The sequence below is a fragment of the Hipposideros armiger genome, unplaced genomic scaffold (assembly GCF_001890085.2).
Source record: "Hipposideros armiger isolate ML-2016 unplaced genomic scaffold, ASM189008v1 scaffold_87, whole genome shotgun sequence".
NCBI lineage: Eukaryota > Metazoa > Chordata > Mammalia > Chiroptera > Hipposideridae > Hipposideros > Hipposideros armiger.
Genome location: NW_017731437.1, coordinates 3,004,790 through 3,016,390, shown reverse-complemented (window position 1 = coordinate 3,016,390; position 11,601 = coordinate 3,004,790). Strand labels below are relative to the sequence as shown.

General features: G+C 54.0%; 1 protein-coding gene across 1 annotated transcript in view; it reads left to right on the top strand.

Moving 5' to 3' along the window:
• The window catches only part of DNAH17 (dynein axonemal heavy chain 17), a 139,359-nt gene that overhangs the window by 62,472 nt on the left and 65,286 nt on the right, over nucleotides 1-11,601 (top strand). Inside the window, exons 19-26 of the mRNA XM_019644245.1 lie at nucleotides 1,587-1,730; nucleotides 3,553-3,735; nucleotides 6,206-6,460; nucleotides 7,418-7,587; nucleotides 8,204-8,426; nucleotides 8,739-8,855; nucleotides 8,956-9,042; nucleotides 10,363-10,515. Coding sequence (XP_019499790.1) covers nucleotides 1,587-1,730; nucleotides 3,553-3,735; nucleotides 6,206-6,460; nucleotides 7,418-7,587; nucleotides 8,204-8,426; nucleotides 8,739-8,855; nucleotides 8,956-9,042; nucleotides 10,363-10,515 — 1,332 coding nt within the window. The remainder of the gene's footprint in view (nucleotides 1-1,586; nucleotides 1,731-3,552; nucleotides 3,736-6,205; nucleotides 6,461-7,417; nucleotides 7,588-8,203; nucleotides 8,427-8,738; nucleotides 8,856-8,955; nucleotides 9,043-10,362; nucleotides 10,516-11,601) is intronic.

The following is an 11,601-nucleotide window of genomic DNA, read 5'->3' as shown; positions in this document are numbered from 1 at the left end:
ACGATCCACCATCCATCCACCATGCACCCATCCATTCGTCCACACATCCATCTATCTACCTGCCCAGCCACCCACCATTCATCCATGCACCCATCCATCCACCCGCCCACACACCATCCATCCATCCATCCTCCAGTCAATCCATCCACCCACCCATCCACTTATCAATCCATCCACCATCCACCATCCATCCATCTATGCATCTACCCACCATCCACCCACCATCCCCCCATTCATCCACCATCTACTGTCCACCCATCAATCTATCCACCATCCATCCACCCACCCAGCACCCACCCATCCACCCACCCATCCATCCACCATCCAACAAATCACCATCTACTCATCCATCTACCATCTACCATCCACCCATCTACCATCCACCCATCCACCATCCAATCAATCACCATCCATTCATCCATCCACCATCTACCATCCACCCATCCATCAATCCATCCATACATATACCATCCTTCCATCCACCATGTACCAATCCATCCACCATCTGCTATCCACCTACCCATCTCCCCATCCACCCAACATCCAGCATCCAGCATCCACCAACCACCCATCCATCCACCATCTACCAACTACCATCCACCCATCTATCCACTATCCATCCATCCTTCCATCTACCATCCTTCCATCCACCATCCACCCATCCATCCACCATCCACCATCCACCCATCCACCCACCATCTACCATCCACCCATCCATCATCCATCCATCCATCCATCCATCCATCCATGATCCACCCATCCATCCACCATTTACCATCCACCCATCCATCCATCCATTTATTTATCCACCATTCATCCATCCACCTACCCACCATCCACCATGCCATCCACCATCTACCATCCACCTATCCATCTTCCATCTACTATTCATCCACCCACCCATCCATCCATCCATTTATCCATCCATCAATCCATCCATCCATTCGTCCACCATGCAACGATCCACCATCCATCCAGCCATCCACCATCCATCCATCCACCTTGTATTATCCATCCATTCATCCACCCATTCATCTACCATCCACCCTCCCCATCCATCCACCATCCACCACCCACCCACCCACCCACCAGCTCTTATTGTTCCAGGGATACTGCTGAGTGCTGGAGATACAATGATGGAGAGGACAGTCAATCCTGTCCTCATGAAGTTTGACACCAAGGGGAGGTACAGACCAAACACAGATGAATAAAATAATTCAGAGCTGCCACTGTGCCGTGACACAAATAATGGATTGCTAGAGGAAATACAGGTGGGGGGCAGGGACAGGAACCAAACCTGAGATGAATGGGGAGCAGTCAAGGAGGGCTTTTGTGAGTAGGTGACATATGAGCTGAAATCTAAAAGATGAGAAGCCAGACCTGGCAGGAATGGGAGGGAGCAGCCTGTGCAAAGACCCTGACAGAGGAAAGAGCCTCGCACATTCAAGGAGCGAAAAGCAGACCTGTGTGTCTGGCGCATGTGAACAAGGAGAGGGGAAGCCCATAGAGTCACTGCATGAACTGATTAAAGAGGGAACAAGTGAACCAGTGAAAGGACAGCCAGGTAGCTGTGTTTCTGTTTGCAGGAAAATGCAGAGCTGTTCAGAGCGGATAAAACGGGCCAGCCCTGGAAAGATTATGTCAACTACATTGACAACATGGTCTTAGAAGAATTTGAGAATTTCATTCGGAATTCTCTAAATTACCTCATAAACAACATGGTTATGGATGTAAGTTATAACTCTAAGCTCCATTACGTGTGCATATGTATGTACGTGTGTGTATTATAAATACGAGCTAGGCTACTCTGTAATCTACAGTTTGCAGTTTCCTGATGAAAGAATAGGCTATCATGTTAGAAATAAACAGGATTAAAATCTGCAAGGTTGACCACCTTGTCCCAGTTTTAAAACTGAAAGTCCTGTGCCCCGGAAGCTCCTCAGTCCCAGGCACTCAGGACATCTGATCACCTTAAACCTGCCATACTGGAAATGGGCCGTAGAACACCCAAATGCATCTGAGGGAGTTGTTTCACTTTGCTGCCAGGTGAGAGAAAGCGGGTACCACTGTCCCCTCCTCACGTTGATTGGGAGGACGGGGAGGGTCATACCAACCATTCACCTACTCAACCCTCTGCTGGGTCCAGTGAGAGTGTAAACCAGGTTGGCAAAGGGGACGTGCTTGTTAACTTCATCACAGCACATTCTCCAACACTTCCACGGGGATGAGCCTCCCCTGCAATGGTGCCCAAACCTTCTGGAATACTGTCAGTAGGGCACGATCAAAGACCCCCAGCCCACGAAGCCCACCCACAAGAAAGGATGAGCCACGAGGTGCCCTGTACAAGCCACAGAGGGTGGATGGTTCGTGTTGGAGCCCAGCACATATGTCCCCAAGGCCGGTAGTCACCAGACAATCACAACTCCAAAATTCCATTGATCAAAAAAGTCATCACCACCACCAACTGTAAGGTTCACCAGGCGATGAACCCACAGCGATGCAAAGTGTCAGTGATAAAGTTAGTTCTAAGTCAGAACTTGTAGTTACAAAGCAAGGAGAGTCACAGTCAAAACCATGATGATGCCCTGACAACAAAGTGTCCTCAAAACATCCCAGGGAGTCCCTGTGTGTGCAAGTGGCCTAGTGATAGGAACAGACCCCTGAGACAGAGGCTTTAGGAAAGTCTGGTCATCTGAGCTCATGACAGCTGACCTCCTGTACCACTTCCAGCTCGCTCGGACACTAGCAAACACCCTCCCTTGGCCATGGAGTAAACCCGTGGACTCTCGGGGCAGCTACCCCAGGGCCAGCGTGGGGCTGTGTTTGGAGGAAGATGAGCGGTGGTGGAGCAGAGCTCGTGGCCGCCTGTGGGCCTGGCCCCACACTTTGAGAACCACTGGTGTGTCGGATTAACCCCCATCCCATCCTCCAACCTTACAACAAGGCCGGCACCCTCAGCCTCACAGGCTCGTGAGGGGGACCCAGGAACAGAAAGGGTTATGGTGTGCACGTGCTTTTTAACCAGAAACCTCCAATGGACATTTGGGCTTGTCCTTTCTGGAGCACAGCAGAGGCTGTCCTGCCCGGCTGTGACGCTGCCACGCCTGTGATCATGGCTGCCAGCTCTTAGAAGTGAGCCAGCCATCACTCTACACTCTTTATATGGTATTGGTTCATTTAGTCCTCACAATAACCCAAGGAGACGGAGACAATTATTGTCTCTGTTATATAAAACGATTTATATATTTGAGGTCAAAGGTCTTACTCAAGGTCACATAGCTAGTAAGTAGCAGATACAGGCTTTGAACCAAGGTAGCTGGTCTCCGGTCTCCACTCCCCATCACTGCCCTGTCCTGCCCTGGGCTGCTCCAGCCTGCCTCTGGCCCTGTGGCCATGTGTGCAGTTTCATTCCGCTTGGTCCAGGGACCACCAAAGTGTTCCCAGCCAGCAGGAATTAGGCCTCCACCCAGGATGGTGCCTGGTGGGAATATCCGGGCATTGAGAGTGGCTCACCTGAGGGCAAGGCTGACTCCTGGGATGGCCTGTTTTCAGGAGAACATCGCACCACTGTTTGAGGTCCACATGGAGCTGGACGAGGACGGGCTGGTCTTCAGTCCATCCCTGGAGATAGGCACAGACTACGGCTTCCTGACGCTCATCGAGAGCCTGGTCAATGACATCTACAACGTGGCCAAGTTTATCCCCCGACTGGCCAAGGGCAGACTGAACTACAAGGTCAGTTGGGCTCCATTCAGCCCCGCCTGCCTCCCCACCTGGGCACCAACAGCTTCCCTGGTTCAGAACTGCCTTCCTCACTCAGCAATGCCTGGTGATTTCTATTAAGTGATGGTGGTTCTGAATGTGACCAGGAGCCCAAAGGTTTCTGTTCCATCAGGTTCCCCAGGATACAGACCAGGTTTCTCTCCCCACTCCCGAAACCCCGTCCTCCTCCCAAAATGGCTTCTCCTCAGTCGGCCTGGCCTTCGCACCCTGGACGCCTGCCCACCCCGTCAGACGCCCAGCGCGTGTTCATACCCCTTCCCGGTGTTTCACTCCCTCTGTCACCTGAACGCTGGCTGTGAGTCTCTCCGCACTCAAGCATTTTGACACATGTGCCTCCCACTGTCTCCTGCATCCATCTACTTACTCGAATGCATCACACGCCAGCCCACTGAGTGAAACGCAGCCAGATCACATTCCCAGGATGCAGAGGACATGGGAAATTCAGCCTCCCCTGCAGGGAGGGCTGAGGAGGTGTGTTTGTCAGAACGTTGTTTGTACAACAGTAAAACAAATATTGGAGAAGGCCTCAACTTCCACCAAACAGGAGCCATTAGATAGATTCTGGCCCAGCCATACAGAGGCACAGAAATGAGCCGGGGTGGGAAGAGGCTCGAGACATGTTATTAAGTGTTCATCAAGTTGCGGAACAGTGTTTAACATATGCTTTTATTCTAAACGAACACTCCAAACTGTTAAGAGTGCTCACCTCTGGGAGACAGGAAAGGGGTTAGGACGGTAGGAGGACAGGGGGCTTTTTATTCCCTATATTTCTGCATTGTTTGAAACTTTTGGTAATGGGCACGGATTATTTATAACAAATATTTGCAGCAGGATGCTCTGCACTGTAAGGGAGAGGGACGTGTGCGTGTGTGGAGGGCACAAGCGGGGGGACCACCGGGCGAGGTCAAGGGCTGCTCCCCAGAGGAGCTGACATGAACGGTGAGAGGGGATTTCCAGGCAGAGAAAATGGCTTAAGAATTTCTGGGCCACACGAAGATGACATGCCTGGCCCAAGTGCACGCAGCCAGCTGTTCCACAGTTCAGAGCAGAGTCTGCCACTAGGGAGCAGTTCAGGTATGAACATGGGACCCAGCGATGGGCCACGGAGAGCCAGGCTTGTCATGTGCTCTGGGAGCTGGCAGGATGCGTGTCTCGTTGGGCTCCTGCAGCCATCCTGGGCTGTGGGGGGCTTCACCTGCTGATGCAGTCGCACCAGAGCGGGGGAGGGGGAGGCTCCTGGTGATCAAGCCGTACCCCAGTCTGCGGGCCCCCCCCCCGTCTCACTTGTACCCTCGAGGTTGTAATCTGTGGAGTTGTCTGAGTGGCACGGAGGAGTCAATGCCATGGAAAGAAACGCTTCATGTTTCTCACCGTTCTCCTAAAACGAGAGGCATGGCAGCCCCTCAGGAGCCTGGGGAAGCAGCAGGTTTGGTCAGGAGGCAGACGCGGGGGTGGGGAGGCCCAGGCCGGGGTCATTACTGGGGTTTCTGCAGGGAAGGCAAAGCAGGGCAGGCAGCAGCTCAGGGCCAGCCAGTCTGCATAACGTTGGGGCACTGGGCTCTATGGGTATCCCCAGTTACCTGGTACCCGCTAGACTTGGGTCGGTTTGTTTGCATATGAAGGGTGTACTCCCCTCCCAGCCCTTTGCTCTCTTCGAATTGGCTAGCCCTGGGATGGGAAGTTTCTCCCCAGCAACAAAGATTTTTTTAAGATTTCAAAGCATCTTAAGATACAGAAAATAAAAAACATCAATACACCCCCCCAACCTTGTGATTCTCCAGTTACATGAGCCAATAGTTGTCTGTTTGCTGACACTAGTTTGGATTGGGTTTTGTCACTTGAAACCCAAAGATCCTGTCCTGCATGGGCCTCCATGCCCCCTGCTCCAGCTGTGGCAGCTCCTAACCATGCGCTTCCTTCCTGCACAGGCCTTTGTATGTGCTTTGCTGCTTCTCCTCTTTGCCTACCTGTGCATCAGCTTTCGGGGAGCATCCCCCCACCTCTTCCCCATTGCACCTTAAAGCAAGGGCCAGAGTCAAGATGTCTCATTTCTGTGATTCTTTGATGAACATGTGACCTCACCCCTGGACCACACCCTCTGTGTGAGCCGGTCTACATCCCCAGTGCCTGTGCCCTTGCCTGGCACACAGCAGAGGCTAAGGAACGAACGAACGAACGAACGAATGAATGAATGAATGAATGAATGAATGCTCCAGCCATCTCGGGGTCCCCAGACAGAAGTCACATTCAGCGTGTCTTTTGGAGGAAGAACACTGCAAATCGGCAAATGTCCCTCTTTCCTGTCTTGAGAGGTCAGCGACACTTCCACCGACAGAGAGCCACTCTCCAGGGCGTGGAGGTCCAATCTAAGCCGTGGCTGCAGGCAAGACGCTCAGTGCTGCTTCTCTCCTGCCCCTTCCAGCCAGACCTGGAAGACATGACGGGCCTCATAGACATGCGGGAGGAGCTGTCCAACCTGGTCATCAACGCCATAAAGGAGGCCGAGGAATACCAGGGCTCCTTCGAGAGGTACTCCTACCTCTGGACGGACAACCTCCAGGAGTGCATGAAGAACTTCCTCATCTACGGCCATGCGGTCACCCGGGAGGACTTGGACCTCCGGGCAGAAGAGCTGGTCCCCAAGGCGCCACCCACCCTCACGCAGTTCCAGCAGCAGGTGTGGGCCACCCCCCCACCCCACCCACCCCCACTCCACTCCAGACCCCCTGTGGAGGGTCATGGGGCTTGATCAGGAACCTGGGTGAATGGTTTTACAATGTAGTTTTTACTTTTATTCTGGTCTGGTGAAGCCAGCAGAGTAGGAGACCGCCGCCATTAAAAGAGAGTTTGTGACTCCCAGTTCCCAAGAAGAGGGGGCCACATGGGAGCATCGGGGCCCCTCTGGGGCAGAGGAAGTGTGGGAGAACAGGAGTGACAGTCTGTGTTGTGGCTCCCAGGGAAGGAAGGAGTGGCCAAGGCAGGGTGAGCGGGCCTAGGACTGGCTAGTTTGAATCTTTCAGTGGACTTTGGGGTGTTGGAACTGCCCCAAGTGGTCTGGCACCAGGTCCTGGGGTGATTAGACAGGGGAATACTGGCCTGAGTGTGAGAGCACCATAGGGGAGGGGAGGGGGTTGGGGGGGGTGTGGGCGCTGGGTTGGTTTGCATATGAAAGACGGGAGAGTTCCTGGGGAGTTGTCTGACCCTCCAGGGTCAGTGAGGCCCCAGATGCCAGAGCATCGAGAATATAGACAATAAGAAAACACAGTTAACACACAAACATCCGCCTTTGTTCTGATGCACGGTGAGTGGAAGTGACCCACCCACACGGGGGATGCACAGGTGGGCACATTTCGCTGCACGAGGTGGGGACGACTGGTGGCGCTCGAGAGCCCCGAGAATGTCAAGCAGCCTGGAGAGGACTGAGTGGCCAGCTTCAGCTCCGGCAGCTTTGTTCTGTTCCTCAGAAGCCCTGCCGGCCATGACGGCCCTGCTGACGGACTGTCCCGAGCTGGGCTTCACGGAGTCCCGGGGAGCAGGGAGGAGGAAAACCCACGTGCCCTCAGGCCTCCATGCGCCTGCGTGGGGCTCCTGTCCCCACGCAGCCCGGAAGGTGAGCGGAGGCTGTGTTTTCCAGATCGACTCCTACGAGAAGCTGTCCGAGGAAGTGTCCAAGTGCGAGAACACCAAGGTGTTCAGCGGCTGGCTGCAGTGTGACTGCCGCCCCTTCAAGCAGGGCCTGCTCAACACCATCAAGCACTGGAGCTTCATGTTCAAGCGTCACCTGAGCAACCACGTCCTCAGCAGGTTGGCGCCACCCCCACCCCATCGGGAGGACCAAATCCTGGGAGCAAGGGCCGCCCGCCCGCCTGGCCTCCCCAGAAGTGCCTGGTGTCGGTGGTGCACATGCTCCTGTGCAGGTGTGGGGGGAGGTCAGGCTTAGAGGCCTGCAACCCCACCCAGGTGGCACCCAGCGGAAGGGGCCAGCCGGCTGCGAGGGGACGCCCCGCTCTTCATCGGTGCCTGCTTACTGGGCACTCATAGTGTCTGGGCCCCAGGTGACGACGAAAACTGTCGGAGCCTAGAGCCTGGCAGGGAGGCCTGGCATGTGACAAATGGTCCGGTGACCATGCGGTTACGGGTGGCGGTAAAGGCCGAGAAAGAGTGGACTCGAGCTGAGTGCCTCCTGGGAGACCAGCAGAAGCCTCTCGGAGATGTGGCCTTCCCTGGGGACTTGCTGGCCAGCTTGAGGGGAGCTGCAGAGGCAGGGGCGATGTGCCAGCAAGGACGCGGCAGGTGTCCTGAGATGGACGTGCGCTCCCTCCCTCGGGGGCTGCCCTCCTTGCGGCCCAACCTCCTCAGGTGGCTGCAGCCCTCACCTGTGGAGGTGGCTCCTGTCACAGGCACTTCTCTTGTCCCTTAGCCTCAGTGACCTGGAAGCCTTCATGAAAGTTGCCAGGATGGGCTTAAAGAAGCCCCTCAAGGAGGGTGATTATGACGGTCTTGTGGAGATGATGGGGCATCTGATGAAGGTCAAGGAGAGGCAGGCGGCGACCGACACCATGTTTGAGCCCCTGAAGCAAACCATCCAGCTGCTCAAGACCTATGGGGAGGAGATGCCCGAGGAGACGAGTGTGAAGCTTCAGGTAGACGGCGGCCAGGACAGAATTTCCTGGCAGTGCGCATGCACACACATGTGCACACACACACGCATACGCGCACGCACACACGTCACGCGTGTGCACACATACATGCACACACGTGCACAAATGGATTCAGGCTACCTGGTTAACAGGAACGCGCTGATGCTGATCACCTGGATGGGCCACCCCCAGGAAGGCTGAGGAGGCACAGGACTCTGCTATTTTTGCATCTCCCTGTGGGTCTATAATTATTTCACAATAGAAAGTGTTTAAAAGAACTGGAAAAGGAACAGTCTTGGCCCGTGTCTGCCATAGGAGCTGCCGGAGCAGTGGACACACATCAAGAAGCTGGCCATCCAGGTGAAACAGAACGTGGCGCCCCTCCAGGCCAACGAGGTCAACATCCTGAGGCGGAAGTGCCAGCAGTTTGAGGTACCGCAGCCCCTGGGGCGGGGCCATGGGGGCAGGGGGACGCTGCCCTGCAGCGTGGGGTGACAGGCATGTGACACCTTCCCGCATGTTGTTCCCACAGCTCAAGCAGCACGAGTTCAGGGAGAAGTTCAGGCAAGAAGCCCCGTTCGCCTTCAGTGACCCCGACCCCTACAAGTCCCTGAATAAGGTATTTTTGCTCGAGGGTGAGAGGGGTGGTGACTCTGGGAACCCCGTTGCTTTCTCGTCTTTTGTCAAGCTGTCATTCTTGAGAGTCCAGAATCATGGCCCCCATGGGACTGGTCTCCGCTCCAGGACCATACCTCACACCCATCTGAATATCCTGCAAAGTCACCGTCCCCTCAGGCTGCCCCACCCACCTCACAGGCCCCCAGCCCAGTTCACATTCAGCAGCTTCCAGTCCCCAGGGTAGCACTCGCCCGTCATCCCCGATGCCATCCTGTCCGTGGCCCCCCATGTGCAGCAGTGGCCACGCCTCACCCTTCCCCCATTTGTTCCCACTGTTAAGTTTATGGTCAGAGTCCAATGTGCAAGTTCCACAGCGCTGGACGTGGCACCACTCAAGCTCGGGCCCCTGGGACTCTCTCCATGCCTGGTAGGGAGCCCCCTGGAGCACAGTGGGCACTGCCAACACCTCTTGACACCCAGCACGGTGCTCAGACTCCGCTGTGACCTGGCCCAGCCCACACCTCTACGCACCCCGCAGTGCCACAGGCCTGAGCACAAGGAACCCCACAGAGTCCTCCAGGGTCACGCCACGCTCCCTCTCCCCCGAGCCTCTGCTCTTTTGTTTACTCAGTTTCAAAGTCCTCCATTCCTGAAGGTTAAGACCGTGCTCTTTGTTCATGGCCATTTTCTAATGTCCCCAAGCCATGCGGACGTGCCCATTTTCTCCTTTGACCCCCAGAGCACTTACCCGCAGGGCCCCAGGCTGGGTTTTTTGAAGGGTTGCCAAGTGAGCTCCATTCAGAGGCTGCGTGCACACACTCGGCCCCTGGTGCATCTGTGCAAACACATGCATGTGCTCGGAGCCAAAGCTTTCAGAGCGGTCCATGCTTAGTCGTGTGGATCAGGATGACTCTTTTTCTCCCCTTTGCTTATCTACATTTTTCTAATTTTCAAAGCCATCGAGCATTGCTTATGTAATTTTTAATAAGATAAAAGTACACGTAGCATGAAAATGGGAAAGATCCTGGGGAATCAGGAAATCTCAAGAGGAAATCTGGCATTCCTACAACGTCCATGAAGTCAGTCCTCAGACCTAAGCACACAAAGATAAACCACCTTCCGGTCAGATCAGAAGCAAAGGGGCATTAGGAGGCGGAAAGCGGGAGGGTGCTGCCGTCCTGGCTGGACAGTCTGCCGTCACTTTGTGTACGAGGGGTTGGAGCAGAGCGTGCTGACAACTCTGAGGACACGGCGGACAGCAAGGGGCAGGGCACCCCCGGGAGTGGGCAGCCCTGTTTACCGCCTTCCTCTCCGCCCCCAGCAACAAAAGAGCATCGTGGCCATGGAGAGCGTCATGGAGGCACTGTGTAAATCCGGGAGCCTGTTTGAAGTCCCAGTCCCAGACTACAAGCAGCTCAAAGCTTGTCGCAAAGAGGTGTCCCTGCTGAAGGAGCTCTGGGACATGATCGTCATGGTGAGAGGGACCACAAGCGAGCGGGGCAGGGGACCTCAGCACCCAGAGGGAAATGTGCCCGCCCGGTCGTGTCCTTCAGGTGTGAAAATGCACCATGGTTCCTGGTCTTTGATGGAGGTGCCTAAAGGACCCCAGGATGGGTCACCCCAATGAAAGCGTCTCTGTTTATCTTTTTCTCTGTGCGTAAATGCTCTACGTCTCATACTCTCCGGCCTGTCTCCTTCCCCGCACCTCCTCTCCTCCTCTCACCTCAATCTATTAGAAAGAACGACCCTCGCGGTTTTCATTAGCACTTCCCACTGACTCATGACATGTCTTCTTTTGACATCTGTACATCCTCTGTAGACGGCTCACGTCTTTGTCCCATTTTCTAGTTGGATTTTTTAAAAATCTCTTGAGTTTTGATATTTCTTTATATAGTCTAGAAGCTAGCCCTTTGTCAGATCTGTGATTTGCAAATAGCTTCTCCCAGTCTGTAGTGTGACTGTTCCTCCGCTTCACTGGGTCTTCTGCAGAGCAAAAGTTTTCAGTTTGGAAGGCATCCAGTTTACCAATTTTTCTTTTCATGGTTCATGCCTTTTGTGCCAAATTGAAGAACTCTTTGCCTAGATCCTGAAGATTTCACCTATTTTTGATTTCTAAAAGCTTTACAGTTTTATGCCTTACATTTAAAACTGTGACCTGTTTTGAGTTAATCTTTGTGTAAGGAGTAAGATTTAGGTCAAGGTTCAATTTTTTTGCCTCGGGATGTCTGATTGGTCCAGACATTTGTTGAGAAGGCTGTTCTTCCTCCATTGTCAGGAACCAGTTGGGCCTGTTTGTATGAAGCTCTGTGCGAGTTGTCTATTCTGTCATGGGTCCGTATGTCTGTCCACCCCTCCATAGCCCTGCAACAGCCGTGGTTACTGTAGGTCTCTACGAAGCCTTACTATCGGGGAGAGCGACTGGTTTCTCCCGCTCGTCCCTTCTTTTCTGAGATGGCTTTACTATTCCAGGACTTGTACTTTTCCATACAGATTTTAGAATAAGCTTGTTATGCCCACAAAAAAACCTTGTTGGGATTTCTATAGAAATTGCATTAAACGT